We start from the raw sequence: 17500 nt of genomic DNA, 5'->3' as shown, positions 1-17500 counted from the left end.
CACCTCACCCTCCCTCACCTCACCCCCTCCCACACACCCCCTCATCTCACCCCCTCCCCTCACACCCCCTCCCCTCACACCCCCTCCCCTCACACCCCCTCACCTCACCCCCTCCCCTCACCTCACCCACTCCCCTCACCTCACCCACTCCCCTCACCTCACCCCCTCCCCTCACACCCCCTCCCCTCCCCTCACACCCCCTCCCCTCCCCTCACACCCCCTCCCCTCCCCTCCCCTCACACCCCCTCCCCTCCCCTCACACCCCCTCCCCCTCACACCCCCTCCCCTCACACCCCCTCCCCTCCCCTCACACCCCCTCCCCTCCCCTCCCCTCACACCCCCTCCCCTCCCCTCCCCTCCCCTCACAACCCCTCCCCTCCCCTCCCCTCACACCCCCTCCCCTCCCCTCCCCTCACACCCCCTCCCCTCCCCTCCCCTCACACCCCCTCCCCTCCCCTCCCCTCCCCTCACACCCCCTCCCCTCCCCTCACACCCCTCCCCTCCCCTCCCCTCACACCCCCTCCCCTCCCCTCCCCTCCCCTCCCCTCACACCCCCTCCCCTCACACCCCCTCCCCTCACACCCCCTCCCTTCCCCTCCCCTCACACCCCCTCCCCTCCCCTCCCCCCTCACACCCCCTCCCCTCCCCTCCCCTCCCCTCACGCCCCCTCCCCTCCCCTCACACCCCCTCCCCTCACCCCCCCACACCCCCTCACCACACCCCCCCCCTCACACCCCCTCACCACACACCCCCTCCCCTCACACCCCCTCACCACACACCCCCTCACCCCACACCCCCACCCCTCACACCCCCTCCCCTCACGCCCCCTCCCCTCCCCTCACACCCCCTCCCCTGTATCCACCCACCAGTCTGAAGAAGGGTCAACACAACGAATGGAATAATTCTGCACCGATGACTTACGAACATGGCGACAAAAATGAGCTAATTTCAAACTTCACCAAGCGTCCAAAATCTCAACTTCTCAAGATTGTTGATCAGTGCGGGTGTCAGGGGTGATGGGGAGAAGGCAGGAGAATGGGGTTAGGAGGGAGAGATAGATCAGCCATGATTGAATGGCAGAGTAGACTTGATGGGCCGAATGGCCTAATTCTGCTCCTATCACTTATGAAGGGTGGTGAATCGCTGTAATTCCCTAACCCAGAGAGTGGTAAAGATCTAGATGAAGAGCAGGTAGACACAAAATGCTGGAGTAACTCCACGGGTCAGGCAGCATCTCGGGAGAGAAGGAATGGGTGACGTTTCAGGTCGAGACCCTTCTTCAGACTGATGTCAGGGGAGGGAGCGGCCGTCATTGGTGGAGCGGGAGCACGTGGCCGCTGGCTGGGTGAGGTCGCGTGGGGCGCAGGGCGCGGGGCGGTGACGTCACCCTTTGTCCCGTGTTTGGGAGTGAGGAGGTTGGCAACCCTACTAATACGGGACAAGGGCGGTCCCGTAGACGGGGCAAACTGATTTTAGCACGAAATACGGGATGTCCCGGCTAATACGGGACAGTTGGCAACCCTTAAGTGAAAGACGGGAGCTCGGACTGAGGCCGCTGGTGCTGTTAGCTCTCCCTCCATTAAAGCCCTGTCAGGAAGCGGACATGAAGAATTGCAGGCTTTGATCTGCATGACAAAGATAGTAGAAATTGCCTATACTGGTGTAGTACGCAAAGGAGCGTAACGTCCACCATTTTAGTAAGCAAAACCCGCCGTTTGCTCTGCCTCTCGCAGTGTAATCAGTGTTTTGGGGGAACAGTATGTGTGATGATACCATAAAAATGCAGAATATATCTCATCTATCGATTCACACATTTTTGTTATTTTTCTTTTTAAATGTCTCTGCAAGTTTCTGCCGACTAAAATGGTGCCGTGACACTAGGGTTTTTAGGGTCGAGTGGTCTATTATCTTTGGTATCAGCTACGCTGACCTTGAGACTGGGAGACAGCCATAAAATAGCCGGTTTGTTTATCTATCTCTAACAGCCCACATTTATTTATTAACCAGACGACACCAGGAACACTGTGATAAATCACAAATACAGTTGCCTCCGGCGTTGTTCTGAGAGGTTCGCCCTGTGATGAGAGGTCAGAGAGTTTGTGTAGAAGGATGCTGCTTCAACACTGAAGGTAGACAGAAGATGCTGGAGTAACTCAGCGGGACAGGCAGCATCTCTGGAGAGAAGTATAAGAAAATAACTGCAGATGCTGGTACAAATCGAAGGTATTTATTCACAAAATGCTGGAGTAACTGAGCAGGTCAGGCAGCATCTCTGGAGAGAAGGAATGGGTGACGTTTCGGGTCGAGACCCTTCTTCAGACTGAGAGTCAGGGGAGAGGGGGTTTAGAGATATGGAAGGGTAAGGTGTGAAAACGACAGAGCAAAGCAGACGTTGATAAGGAAATGTAGAATGGTTCACTGTTTGAGTCTGTTTTCCTTGGAGTTCAGAAAAATGAGGGGTGACCTTATTTAAACATATAAAATTCTAAAGCGGCTTGACAAAGCAGATTAGTTTTCTGTTTTAAAGATACAGCACAGAAACAGGCCCTGGTTTGATCACCAACCAGCGATCCCCGCGCACTAACACTATCCTACACACACTGGGGACAATTTACAATTTTTACTGAAGCCAAACTATGTCCTGGATGAAACAGAAACAGAGAAAATAGGTGCAGGAGGAGGCCATTTGGCCCTTCGAGTCAGCACAGCCATTCATTGTGATCATGGCTGATCATCCACAATCAGTAACCCGTGCCTGCCTTCTCCCCATATCCCTTGATTCCAACTAGCCCCTAGAGCTTTATCTAACTCTCTTTTAAATTCATCCAGTGAATCGGCCTCCACTGCCCTCTGTGGCAGAGAATTCCACAAATTCACAACTCTCTGGGTGAAAAAGTTTTTTTCTCACCTCAGTTTTAAATGGCCTCCCCTTTATTCTTAGACTGTGTGGCCCCTGGTTCTGGACTCGCCCAACATTGGGAACATTTTTTCCTGCATCTAGCTTGTCCAGTCCTTTTATAGGATGGTGGGAGGAAACCGGAGCACCCGTAGAAAACCCACACGGTCACGAGAAGAACGTGCAAACTCCATACAGACAGCATCCGAGGTCAGGGTCGAACTCGGGTCTCTGGCGCTGTGAGGCAGCAACTCTACCGCTGCGCCACCGTGCTGCCCTAGATGAAGGGGGCTTTGACTTTAACTGTGTTAAAGGGGCTTTGACTAGCAACTTTAACTGTGTTTCCACATGTGTTGCATGCAATCTCCCCACACACTGCATGCTACACTCTCACCCCTCTGCCAAGTCCCTGGAGAGACTATCGGAACACAGCTACCAGCCTTGGAGGGCATCTACAACACACGATGCCTCAGAAAAGCCACCAGCATCCACAAAGATCCCTCACACCCCTGCAATAGTCTGTTCGAACTTCTACCATCGGGCAGACGATACAAGGCCTTCTAGGCCCGCACCTCCAGACTCAGGAACAGCTTCATCCCCAGGGCCATAGCTGCTATGAACCGGTCCTGCTGAGTCGAATGGTCACATCGTACAGTGAACCGGCACAGACCTACTTGCACTTTATTCTGTTTTAAAACTGTTTCTAATTTTGTTTCACTGGGATGTATAAATTTATACTGATTAGCTAATTAATTTATTGCATCGTATGGGAGGCGCATTCCCAATCTCGTTGTAGCCCTGTACAATGACAATAAACGAGGCCTACCGGGAGGAGGTGGCTGATCTGGCACTCTGGTGTCAGGACAATAGCCTCCTCTTGAATGTCACTAAAACTAAGGAGCTGATTGTGGACTTTAGAAGGGCTCAACATCCAAGGACGTACACGCCACTGGAGATAAATGGGTCTACTGTGGATAGGGTGAGCAGTTTTAAATACTTGGGAGTCCACATCACAGAGGATCTGACGTGGGCAACGCACATTGCCGCACTGGTGGGTAAGGCAAAGCAGCGCCTTTACCACCTTAGACAGCTGAGGAAATTCAGAGTGTCTCTGAGGGTCCTTCATTGCTTCTACTCTGGGGCTGTAGAGAGCATCCTGTCCGGCAACATTACAGTCTGGTTTGGGAACAGCTCTGCCCAGGCCAGGAAGGCCCTGCAGAGAGTAGTGCGTTCAGCAGAACGCACCATGGGAACTATACTCGCCCCCCTGCAGGACCTATACATCAGGAGGTGCAGATCGCACCTGGGGTATTGTGTGCAGTTCTGGTCTCCTAACCTGAGGAAAGACGTTCTTGCCTTAGAGGGAGTACAGAGAAGGTTCACCAGATTGATCCCTGGGATGGCGGGACCTTCATATGAGGAAAGACTGGATAGACTGGGCTTGTACTCGCTGGAATTTAGAAGACTGAGGGGGGATCTTATAGAAACATATAAAATTCTTAAGGGGTTGGAGAGGCTAGATGCGGGAAGATTGTTCCCGATGTTGGGGGAGTCCAGAACCAGGGGTCACAGCTTAAGGATAAGGGGGAGGTCTTTTAGGACCGAGATGAGAAAACATTTCTTCACACAGATGTGGCCCTTTTTGCTAAAGGGATCAGTGGGTATGGAGAGAAGGCAGGTACGGGCTACTGAGCTGGATGATCAGCCATGATCATATTGAATGGCGGTGCAGGCTCGAAGGGCCGAATGGCCTACTCCTGCACCTATTTTCTATGTTTCTATGTTTCTATGATCCAGAGCAAGCAAGATCATGAGGGACCCCTACCACCCCAGCAACAGACTGTTCCAGATGCTACGATCAGGCAAACGCCTCCGCTGTCACGCTGTGGAAACGGAGAGGATGAGACGTAGTTTCTTCCCACAGGCTATCAGGACTGTTAACTATTATAACTCCAGGGACTAAATTTTGTCTTCTCTGTATTATCTTTATTCACTTTATTTATATGCTGTAACTGTAATTCTTTTTTGTGCACAATCCGCAGGCATTGCCATTTTCATTTCACTGCACATCGTGTATGTGTACGTGACAAATAAACTTGACTTGAGGTAGATTGTATTATATTGAGTTGCATTTGGTTCCCATTGCCACACACAGGCGGAAGTGGACTACAACTCCCAGCGGCCACTGCGGCGGCGCAGGCGCACTGCGCCCCCCGGAAAACAGCAACAATGCGATCAGCTGTTGGTTCCTGCACGCAGGCGCACAGGCCGGCGGCAGGGGGCAATGGGGAGAACATTGCACTGTAAGCTCAGGGAGACTTGTAGAGGGCTTGGCTCAGCAGGCACAACCCCCAGCACCTTGGGTCAACCACCCAACCCAACCTCCAGCACCTTGGGTCAACCACCCAACCCAACCTCCAGCACCTTGGGTCAACCACCCAACCCAACCTCCAGCACCTTGGGTCTACCACCCAACCCAACCTCCAGCACTTTGGGTCTACCACCCAACACAACCCAACCTCCAGCACTTTGGGTCAACCACCCAACCCAACCTCCAGCACCTTGGGTCAACCACCCAACCCAACCTCCAGCACTTTGGGTCAACCACCCAACCCAACCTCCAGCACTTTGGGTCTACCACCCAACCCAACCTCCAGCACTTTGGGTCTACCACCCAACACAACACAACCTCCAGCACTTTGGGTCTACCACCCAACACAACCCAACCTCCAGCACTTTGGGTCAACCACCCAACCCAACCCAACCTCCAGCACTTTGGGTCAACCACCCAACCCAACCCAACCTAACCCAACCTCCAGCACTTTGGGTCTACCACCCAACCCAACATAATCTCCAGCACTTTGGGTCTACCACCCAACCCAACACAATCCCCAGCACTTTGGGTCAACCACCCAACCCAACACAACATCCAGCACCTTGGGTCTACCACACAACCCAACCTCCAGCACCTTGGGTCAACCACCCAACCCAACCCCCAGCACCTTGGGTCAACCACCCAACCCAACCCCCAGCACCTTGGATCTACCACACAACCCAACCCCCAGCACTTTGGGTCTACCACCCAACCCAACCCCCAGCACCTTGGGTCAACCACCCAACCCAACCCAACCCCCAGCACCTTGGGTCTACCACACAACCCAACCTCCAGCACCTTGGGTCTAGCACCCAACCCAACACAACCCCCAGCACCTTGGGTCAACCACCCAACCCAACCTCCAGCACCTTGGGTCTACCACCCAACCCAACCTCCAGCACTTTGGGTCTACCACCCAACACAACCCAACCTCCAGCACTTTGGGTCAACCACCCAACCCAACCCAACCCAACCCAACCCAACCTCCAGCACTTTGGGTCTACCACCCAACCCAACCCAACATAATCTCCAGCACTTTGGGTCTACCACCCAACCCAACACAATCCCCAGCACTTTGGGTCAACCACCCAACCCAACACAACATCCAGCACTTTGGGTCAACCACCCAACCCAACACAACATCCAGCACTTTGGGTCTACCACCCAACCCAACATCCAGCACTTTGGGTCTACCACCCAACCCAACACACATCCAGCACTTTGGGTCTACCACCCAACCCAACCCAACCTCCCTTTGGGTCTGCCACCCAACCCAACCCAACCTCCAGCACTTTGGGTCTACCACCCAACACAACCCAACCTCCAGCACTTTGGGTCAACCACCCAACCCAACCCAACCCAACCTCCAGCACTTTGGGTCTACCACCCAACCCAACCCAACATAATCTCCAGCACTTTGGGTCTACCACCCAACCCAACCTGACCCATCAATCATACCAATAAGCACAGGGCCAGGCGTAAACTGTCCCAATCAGTTCCTGATCAAATGGGCAACAAAAACCCACTCTCAACACCAATCTTCTTTTAGATAGACACAAAATGCTGGAGTAACTCAGCGGGGCAGGCAGCATCTGTGGAGAACATGGATAGGTGACGTTTCACAGAGTGCTGGAGTAACTCAGCGGGTCAGGCAGCATCTCTGGAGAGAAGGAATGGGTGACGTTTCGGGTTGAGACCCTTCTTCAGACTGAGACTCAGTTTGGTCTCGACCTGAAACTCCCTCTCAACCCCATTCTCCTGCCTTCTCCCCGTAACCCCTGACACCCACGCTAATAAAAAAAAAGCTGGTTCTTATATTTGAAACTCCACAGATCTTTCACCACAGAGGCTGTCTCAACACATTAAATATCACATTTTCTGTTTTATTTCAGATTTACAGTTGTGGTGTGGCACGGTGGTGCAGCGGGTAGAGCTGCTGCCTCATGGCGCCAGAGACCCGGGTTCCATCCTGACCACGGGTGCTGTCTGTATGGAGTTTGTACGTACTCCCCGTGACCTGCGTGGGTTTTCTCCGGGTGCTCCGGTTCCCTCCCACACTCCAAAGACGTGCGGGGTTGAGGGTTAATTGGCTTCGGTGAAATTGTAAATTGTCCCCAGTGTGTGTAGGATAGCGTTAGTGTGATAGCTGGTTGTCACACACTCGATGGGCCGAAGGGCCTGCTTCTGCGCTGCATCCTTAAAGGTAAAGTCTAAAGCCTCCAACCTTTCAACCAATGTAAACATGCCGTTACCTGAAAGTCATAAAGTGCCACAATATTGTCATGCTCCAGTTCCTGAAAAAAAAGGAAATAATAACTCACATTGGTAAAACCACAGGTTTAAAACAAAGCCTCAAAACATCCCGCGGTTCCAAACCCCTGACCTCTGAGCCAGTCGGTCAGTCAGTCAGTCAGTCAGTCAGTCAGTCAGTCGGTCGGTCAGCCAGTCAGTCAGCCAGTCGGTCAGTCAGTCAGTCAGTCAGTCGGTCGGTCAGAAAGACTGGATATGAAGAAAGACTGGATAGACTAGGCTTGTACTCGCTGGAATTTAGAAGACTGAGGGGGGATCTTATAGAAACATAAAATTCTTAAGGGGTTGGAGAGGCTAGATGCGGGAAGATTGTTCCCGATGTTGGGGAAGTCCAGAACCAGGGGTCACAGCTTAAGGATAAGGGGTAAGTCTTTTAGGACCGAGATGAGAAAACATTTTTTCACACAGAGTGGTGAATCTGTGGAATTCTCTGCCACAGAAGGTAGTTGAGGCCAGTTCATTGGCTATATTTAAGAGGGAGTTAGATGTGGCCCTTGTGGCTAAAGGGATCAGGGGTATGGAGAGAAGGCAGGTACAGGATACTGAGTTGGATGATCAGCCATGATCATATTGAATGGCGGTGCAGGCTCGAATGGCCGAATGGCCTACTCCTGCACCTATTTTCTATGTTTCTATGTCAGTCAGTCAGTCGGTCAGTCAGTCGGTTAAATGTCACGTGGCGGCGCCTAACGGCAGCGGCTGACTAGCAGTCTGTCCGTCTTTTTTTCCCCTTTTTTTGTTGTGTCGGTGTTGGGATGGTTTTTATATATATTTTTTTGGTTGTGTATGTGTGGGAGGGGTTGGTGGTGGTGGTGGTGGGGGGACTTTTCTCTTCCTCACGGCGCGTGGTGCGGCTCGGCTGCGGGGCCTAACATCGCCCGCTGCGGCTTGGCCGCTGGACTTTACATCCCGGTGCGGCTCGGCCGCTGGACTTTACATCCCGGTGCGGCTTGGCCGCTGGACTTAACAGTGCCCGGTGCAGCTCGGCTGCGGGGCTTAACACCGCCCGGTGCAGCTCGGCTGCGGGGCTTAACATCGCCTGGTGCAGCTCGGCTGCGGGACTTTTCACCGCTGGTGCGGCTCGGCTGCGGGGCCTAACATCGCCCGCTGCGGCTTGGCCGCTGGACTTTACATCCCGGTGCGGCTCGGCCGCTGGACTTTACATCCCGGTGCGGCTTGGCCGCTGGACTTAACAGTGCCCGGTGCAGCTCGGCTGCGGGGCTTAACACCGCCCGGTGCAGCTCGGCTGCGGGGCTTAACATCGCCCGGTGCAGCTCGGCTGCGGGACTTTTCACCGCTGGTGCGGCTCGGCTGCGGGGCTTAACAGTGCCCGGTGCAGCTCGGCTGCGGGGCTTAACATCGCCCGGTGCAGCTCGGCTGCGGGGCTTAACATCGCCCGGTGCGGCTAGGCTGCGGACTTGACATCGCCCGGTGCGGCTCGACCACGGGACTTAGCTGCGCAAGGCTTGGTCGCGGGCCTTTCATCGCCCGGTTCGGCCTCGGGACGTTTCAGCGCCCGGTGCGGGGACTGTGCGGGTCGGTCGGGGACGACCTGTCTGTCCGTGGGCGTGGGGAAGAGAGTGGAAGTTTTGTTGCCTCCATCACAGTGAGGGGGTGTTTGGAGTCACTGTGATGGACGTTTGTGTTGGGGCTATGTGTCTTGTGTTCTTTTTTTTTTCTATGACTGCTATGTAGTTTCGTTCGGTACTTCGGTACCGGACGACAAATAAAGCTGTGTTATACCTGTTATACCTGTTATAAATGGCAAATCAAACGGCACTCTTACCTTTAATATCTTAATTTCCTTTCCCAGAAGGGTTTGAGATTTTATTAAGTTTTTCTTGTTAATGCATTTAATGGCAACTTCACAATCATGTTTCTGGAAAAAAAAATAGCAATCATAATACAATTATGTTTCATATACTGAGAGTCACAGAGCTCGGAAACAGGCCCTTCGGCCCAATATGTCCATGCCAACCAAGTTCCCCCATCTAAGCTAGTCCCCATTTGGCAGTTAATTCCAGACGTCAGATCAGGCTTTGATTGTTGCTGCCTCACTTTTCGTTTCCTTATCTTTACTTCTAATTTTACTTCTAAGCATGCAGGTACAGCAGGCAGTGAAGAAAGCCAATGGAATGTTGGCCTTCATAACAAGAGGAGTTGAGTATAGGAGCAAAGAGGTCCTTCTGTAGTTGTACAGGGCCCTAGTGAGACCGCACCTGGAGTACTGTGTACAGTTTTGGTGTACAGATACATGAAGATAGACACAAAACGCTGGAGTAACTCAGCGGGACAGGCAGCGTCTCTGGAGAGAAGGGATGGGCGACCCGTCTTCAGACCTTTCTAGACCCGAAACGTCACCCATTCCTTCTCTCCAGAGATGCTGTCTGACCTGCTGAGTTACTCCAGCATTTTGTGTTTATCTTCGGTTTAAACCAGCATCTGCAGTTCCTTCCTGCACAGCACAGATACATGATAAGGGAATAACGTTTCGTGCAAGGTAAAGCCAGCCACGTCTGACCAAGGATAGTCCAAGGGTCACCAAGGAGGTAGATTTGGTCTCCAAATTTGAGGAAGGATATTCTTGCTATTGAGGGCGTGCAGCGTAGGTTCACTAGGTTAATTCCCGGAATGGCGGGACTGTCGTATGTTGAAAGACTGGAGCGACTAGGCTTGTATACACTGGAATTTAGAAGGATGAGAGGGGATCTTATCGAAACGTATAACATTATTAAGGGGTTGGACACGTTAGAGACAGGAAACATGTTCCCAATGTTGGGGGAGTCCAGAACAAGGGGCCACAATTTAAGAATAAGGGGTAGGCCATTTAGAACTGTGATGAGGAAAAACTTTTTCAGTCAGAGAGTTGTGAATCTGTGGAATTCTCTGCCTCAGAAGACAGTGGAGGCCAATTCTCTGAATGCATTCAAGAGAGAGCTAGATAGAGCTCTTAAGGATAGCGGAGTCAGGGGGTATGGGGAGAAGGCAGGAACGGGGTACTGATTGAGAATGATCAGCCATGATCACATTGAATGGCGGTGCTGGCTTGAAGGGCCGAATGGCCTCCTCCTGCACCTATTGTCTATTGAAGGTATCACAAAATGCTGGAGTAACTCAGCGGGTCAGGCAGCATCTCAGGAGAGAGGGAATGGTGACGTTTCGGGTCGAGACCCTTCTTCAGACTGAGGATTGACCTGAAACGTCACCCATTCCCTCTCTCCTAGATGCTGCCTGACCTGCTGAGTTACTCCAGCATGCCTTCGATTTGTACCAGCATCTGCAGTTATTTTCCTCCACTGTTGGCCAGAGTTTCCTGTCCTTGCCATTGGTCTCCCAATTGTCCACGTCCATCCCCCATTTCTTCATGCTGCCCTTTCAGACGTCTTTGAACCTCTGCTTTTGTCCGCCTCATTTATGTTTGCCTTCTCTGAGCTGGGAGTGGAAGTCTTGCTTTGATCAACGGCCCTCACTATTACCCTTGTGATTGTACATGTCCCTGCAACACCTTACAACCACATTAAATGTTCACTTTGGGGAATCACTGATGGCTAATTGATGGTTAAGCTTCTAATTGCAAGAAAACATATTTCTGACCAGATAGACTGTTTTCTGACTTAGATTTATATTACTTTTTTACTATATATTATATTGACGTACAACTAATTTTTCTAGTATACTAGTCTGAAGAAGGGTCTCGACCCGAAACGTCACCCATTCCTTTTCTCCAGAGATGCTGCCTGACCCGCTGAGTTACTCCAGCATTTTGTTTCTTATAGAAACATAGAAAATAGGTGCAGGAAGAGGCCATTCGACCCATAGAGCCAGCACCACCATTCATTGTGATCATGGCTGATCATCCACAATCAGTAACCCGTGCCTGCCTTCTCCCCATACCCCTTGATTCCACTAGCCCCAAGAGCTCTATCTAACTCTCTCTTAAATCCATCCAGTGAATCGGCCTCCACTGCCTTCTGTGGCAGAGAATCCCACAAATTCACAACTCTCTGGGTGAAAAAGTTCCTTCTCACCTCAGTTTTAAATGGCCTCCCCTTTATTCTTAGACTGTGTGGCCCCTGGTTCTGGACTCCCCCAACATTGGGAACATTTTTCCTGCATCTAGTTTGTCCAGTCCTTTTATAATTTTATACGTCTCTATAAGATCCCCTCTCATCCTTCTAAACTCCAGTGAATACAAGCCTAGTCTTTCCAATCTCTCCTGATCTGACAGTCTCTCTCCTGATCTGACAGTCTCTTTCATCATCTGACAGTCATATTGTTCGGTGTAAAGCAGTATCTGCGGTACCTTACTGCACAACACGATATTTCGTGCTGTTTAGTGGAACACTCTGACCTGACCCGACCCATATGTTCTTTAATTTGTGACGCTAATATTGGGATGTGTTGTGAGTGTGGGTGGAGTGGACATGTCCCAGCTTGTCTTGCTGGGGAGTGAGTGGGTGGGTGGTGCGGGGGCCAAGCGGCCTGTCTTGCCCTGTTAGCCACCCTGTCCTTACCCGACCCGTGCCCAGCCCAGCCTCAGTGCCAGTCCCAGCCAGTCCCTGCCCTGTCCCAGTGCCAGTCCCTGCCCTGTCCCAGTGCCAGTCCCTGCCCTGTCCCAGTGCCAGTCCCTGCCCTGTCCCAGTGCCAGTCCCTGCCCTGTCCCAGTGCCAGTCCCAGCCCTGTCCCAGTGCCAGTCCCTGCCCTGTCCCAGTGCCAGTCCCTGCCCTGTCCCAGTGCCAGTCCCTGCCCTGTCCCAGTGCCAGTCCCTGCCCTGTCCCAGTGCCAGTCCCTGCCCTGTCCCAGTGCCAGTCCCAGTCCCAGCCAGTCCCTGCCCTGTCCCAGTGCCAGTCCCTGCCCTGTCCCAGTGCCAGTCCCTGCCCTGTCCCAGTGCCAGTCCCTGCCCTGTCCCAGTGCCAGTCCCTGCCCTGTCCCAGTGCCAGTCCCTGCCCTGTCCCAGTGCCAGTCCCAGTCCCAGCCAGTCCCTGCCCTGTCCCAGTGCCAGTCCCAGCCAGTCCCTGCCCTGATCCCAGTGCCAGTCCCAGTGCCAGTCCCAGTGCCAGTCCCAGTGCCAGTCCCAGTGCCAGTCCCAGTGCCAGTCCCAGTGCCAGTCCCTGCCCTGTCCCAGTGCCCGGCCCGGCCCCTACCTCGGTGCAGCGGCCTTTGAAGACGACGGCGAACGCCCCGTGTCCGATCAGATCCTTCCTGTTGAACTCGAACCTGCCCACGGTCTCCATCCCCGCTCCCGCTCCCGCTCCCGCTCCCCGGCCTCAGCTCCAGGCCGGGCGGGCAAGGCGGGCCGGGCGGGCGGCCGAGCTCTCACGGGCGGCCGGGGGAGGTGGTGGAGTCGGGGCCGCTGTTACTCCTCCCTCTCGCCACCACCCCGGGACTGTGCGCCGGCCTCATGCTCACACTCACTCACACACTTGCACACACACTCACACTTGCACACTCACACACACTCACACACGGCCTGCCATGGCCCGGCCGCCGCAGGGCAGGGACGGGGAAGGGGATAGAGCAGGGACTGGGGCCGCAACGCTCTCCCGGCGCTCGATACAGCGGCAACAGCAGCGATACAGCGGCAACAGTAGCGATACAGCGGCAACAGCAGCGATACAGCGGCAACAGCAGCGATACAGCGGCAACAGCAGCGATACAGCGGCAACAGCAGCGATACAGCGGCAACAGCAGCGATACAGCGGCAACAGTAGCGATACAGCGGCAACAGCAGCGATACAGCGGCAACAGCAGCGATACAGCGGCAACAGTAGCGATACAGCGGCAACAGTAGCGATACAGCGGCAACAGCAGCGATACAGCGGCAACAGTAGCGATACAGCGGCAACAGTAGCGATACAGCGGCAACAGCAGCGATACAGCGGCAACAGCAGCGATACAGCGGCAACAGTAGCGATACAGCGGCAACAGTAGCGATACAGCGGCGATACAGCGGCAACAGTAGCGATACAGCGGCGGCAACAGTAGCGGCGAGTTGCTACACTGGCGCAGAGACAGAGACCGGTCACAGCGGCCGCATAAAGGATGCTGATACTGCCCGCTCTCTCTCTCCTTGTTTTTGTTTTCTCTCTCTCCCCTCCCTCTCTCCCTCCCCTTCTCTATCTCTCCTCCCCTCCCCTTCTCTCTCTCTCTCTCTCTCTCCCTCTCTCCCTCCCCTTCTCTATCTCTCCTCCCCTCCCCTTCTCTCTCTCTCTCTCTCTCTCTCTCTCTCTCTCCCTCTCTCCTCCCCTTCTCCCTCCCCTTCTCTCTCTTTCTCCTCCCCTTCTCTCTCTCTCTCTCTCTCCCATTTTCTCTCTCTCCCATTTTCTCTCTCTCCCACCCCCTTCTCTCTCTCTCCTCCCCCCCCCTCTCTCTCCCTCTCTCCTCCCCTTCTCCCTCCCCTTCTCTCTCTCTCTCTCTCTGTGCTGAAATCACACAAGCGCCTGGTTTGTGCTGAGAAGCGGAAACTCCAGCTAATAACAGAGAGAGACACACACACACACACACACACATGGGGGGGGGGGGGACACACACACACACACACATGGGGGGGGGGGGGAGACACACACATGCACATGGGGGGGGGGAGAGACGGGGAATCATCTGTTGTTGTCGCTTTGAGCGGCGCGTTGCTAAATGTCTGCATCACAGCGGGAAAAGTGGCGGCCACATGTTGCTGTTTAGACAAGGACGGCGTGTGGGTGAGGGTGGGGGTGTGGGAAGGCATGGGGGAGGGGGTGGGGTGAGGGAAGGGTGAGGGAAGGGGTGGGGGTGGGGGAGGGGTGTGGTGAGGGAAGGGGTGGGGAAGGGGAGGGGATGATGGAAGGGGTGGGGGGGAAGGGGTGGGGGAAGGTGAAGGGGTGTGGGTGGGGGAAGGGGTGGGGGAGGGGGTGTTGGTGGGGGAGGGAGTGGAGGGGGAGGTGTGGTTGGGGGAGGGGGTGTGGGTGGGGGAGGGGGGAGGGAGTGAGTGGGTAGGGGAGGCTGTGGGTGGGGGAGGGGCTGTGGGTGGGGGAGGGAGTGGGTGGGGGTTGGAGTGTGGGTGGGGGGGGGGGGGGGTGTTGGTACAGAATGCCCACCCTATTCTTCCTTGAGACCAGTGGTTGGTTCAGCTCTGACCACCTCATGCACAAACCCCATTAAACATCTTTAAGAGTTGTTGTTCCATTTGCCAATGAAACTATGACCGCCAAATATAAACGTTTGTTTACAAAGTGCGAGCACTCAGTCGGTCAGGCAGCCTCTGTGGAGAGAGAAACAGGTTTGGGTCGGCACAGTGGTGCAGCGGGTAGAGCTGCTGCCTCACAGCGCCGGAGACCCGGGTTCCATCCCGACTACGGGCGCTGTCTGTACGGAGTTTGTACGTTCTCCCCGTGACCTGCGTGGGTTTTCTCCGGGCGCTCCGGTTTCCTCACACACTCCAAAGACGTGCAGGTTTGAAGGTTAATTGGCTTCGGTTAAAGATTGCCCCTCGTGTGTAGGATAGTGTTAGTGTGCGGGGATCACAGGTCGGTGCGGACTCGATGGGCCGAAGGGCCTGTTTCCGCACTGTATCTCTAAACTAAACTAATGCGAAGTCACGTCTGATTTCTGTCAGAGCTGAGTTATTGCTGAGCTCGGCAAATCCTCTTGCTGGTGTTTACCCAGAACTGAAACTGTGTGAACTGCCAGGTCACAGTGACCAGCAGTTCTGTGTGTAATGGCACAGCTCAGTCTAGTTTAATGTCACGTGTACCGAGATACCGTGAAAGGCTTTTGTTGTGTGCTAATCAGTCAGCGGAAAGACAACACACCATTACAAACGAACCGTCCACAGTGTACAGATACGTGAAGATAGACACAAAACGCTGGAGTAACTCAGTGGGACAGGCAGCGTCTCTGGAGAGAAGGGATGGGCGACCCGTCTTCAGACCTTTCTAGACCCGAAACGTCACCCATTCCTTCTCTCCAGAGATGCTGCCTGTCCTGCTGAGTTACTCCAGCATTTTGTGTCTATCTTCGGTTTAAACCAGCATCTGCAGTTCCTTCCTGAACAGCACAGATACATGATAAGGGAATAACGTTTCGTGCAAGGTAAAGCCAGCCAAGTCTGATCAAGGATAGTCCAAGGGTCACCAAGGAGGTAGATTTGGTCTCCAAATTTGAGGAAGGATATTCTTGCTATTGAGGGCGTGCAGCGTAGGTTTACTAGGTTAATTCCCGGAATGGCGGGACTGTCATATGTTGAAAGACTGGAGCGACTAGGCTTGTATACACTGGAATTTAGAAGGATGAGAGGGGATCTTATCGAAACGTATAAGATTATTAAGGGGTTGGACACGTTAGAGGCAGGAAACATGTTCCCAATGTTGGGGGAGTCCAGAACAAGGGGCCACAGTTTAAGAATAAGGGGTCGGCCATTTAGAACTGAGATAAGGAAAAACCTTTTCAGTCAGAGAGTTGTGAATCTGTAGAATTCTCTGCCTCAGAGGGCAGTGGAGGCCAATTTTCTGAATGCATTCAAGAGAGAGCTGGATAGAGCTCTTAAGGATAGCGGAGTCAGGGGGTATGGGGAGAAGGCAGGAACGGGGTACTGATTGAGAATGATCAGCCATGATCACATTGCATGGCGGTGCTGGCTCGTAGGGCCGAATGGCCTCCTCCTGCACCTATTGTCTATTGATAGTAGTTCAACACCGCTCTCAGGTTGTGGTCGGATGAGTCAGTTGCCTGGTAACAGCCGGGAGCAACTGTCGGTGGGTAGTGCTGCTGCCTCACAGCGCCACAGACCCGTGTTCCATCCCGACCACCGGTGCTGGCAAAATGTGAAGGAAGGAACTGCAGATGCCGGTTTACACCGGAGATAAACACAAAACGCTGGAGTAACTAAGGCAGCATCTCTGGAGAGAAGGAATGGGTGGCGTCTCGGGTCGAGACCCTTCTTCAGACTGAACCAGGGGAGAGGGTAATGAGTGATATGAAAAAGGTACATCGGACAAAAGAAGGACAAATCAAAGCCAGCAACGATGATCGAGAAAAGGTGGAGCCCACAATGGTCTATTGTTGGCTGTGGGGAAGGTGATAACGAGTGAACCAGACAGTGAAACTCAAAAGACGACAGTGAAACCAGTGCGATGACCGGGGTGGAGAGGGGCGGAGAGAGAGGGGACGCAAGTATCATTTGAAGTTGTAGAAGTTCATAACACTGGGGTGTGAGCTGCCCAAGTGGAATATGAGGTGCTGTTCCTCCAATTTGCTCTGGGCCTCACTCTAACAATAGAGGAGGCCCAGGACAGGAAGGTCAGTGTGGGGAGAAAACAAACTGCAGATGCTGGTTTAAATCGAAGGTAGACACAAAGTGCTGGAGTAACTCAGCGGGTCAGGCAGCATCTCTGGAGAGAAGGAATGGGTGACGTCTCGGGTCGAGACCCTTCTTCAGGCTGATGTCAGGGGAGGGGGCGGTGTTGTGATATTAAACATGTGTACTTGTGGTCCGTCCAGAGTCATAACAAAGATATAACAGATATCGGACCACGAAGTACAACAGGCGGGACAAAGATAGAATGTAGTCAGAGACAGGAAGACTAGTGGGAGAACTGGGAAGGGGAGGGGATAGAGAGGGAAAGCAGGGACTATCTGAAGTTAGAGAAGTCAATGTTCATACCGCTGGGGTGTAAACTGCCCAAGCGAAATATGAGGTGCTGTTCCTCCAGTTAGCGCTGGGCCTCACTCTGACAATGGAGGAGGCCCAGGACAGAGAGGTCAGTGTGGGAGTGGGAGGGGGAGTGTTTGGCAACTGTGTGTATGGAGTTTGTATGTTCTCCCTGTGACCATGTGTGGGTTTATTGTCTCTGGGTGCTCTGGTTTCCTCCCACAATCCAAAAAGATTGGATCATTCCCAATCTGACCTTCCTGTCCTGGGCCTCCTCCATTGTCAGAGTGAGGCC

The 17500-nt window shown here is 53.6% G+C and overlaps 1 protein-coding gene across 1 annotated transcript in view; it reads right to left on the bottom strand.

Moving 5' to 3' along the window:
- Positions 1 to 13683, bottom strand: part of ulk1b (unc-51 like autophagy activating kinase 1) — a 17379-nt gene extending 3696 nt beyond the window's left edge. Inside the window, exons 1-3 of the mRNA XM_078421177.1 lie at positions 12725 to 13683; positions 9367 to 9459; positions 7523 to 7564 (exon numbers count right to left, since the gene is read on the bottom strand). Coding sequence (XP_078277303.1) covers positions 7523 to 7564; positions 9367 to 9459; positions 12725 to 12814 — 225 coding nt within the window. The 5' untranslated portion in view covers positions 12815 to 13683. The remainder of the gene's footprint in view (positions 1 to 7522; positions 7565 to 9366; positions 9460 to 12724) is intronic.
- Positions 13684 to 17500: the final 3817 nt, after the last annotated feature.

The sequence above is a fragment of the Rhinoraja longicauda genome, chromosome 25 (assembly GCF_053455715.1).
Source record: "Rhinoraja longicauda isolate Sanriku21f chromosome 25, sRhiLon1.1, whole genome shotgun sequence".
Taxonomy (NCBI): Eukaryota; Metazoa; Chordata; class Chondrichthyes; order Rajiformes; family Arhynchobatidae; genus Rhinoraja; species Rhinoraja longicauda.
This window is presented reverse-complemented; position numbering and strand designations above follow the sequence as displayed.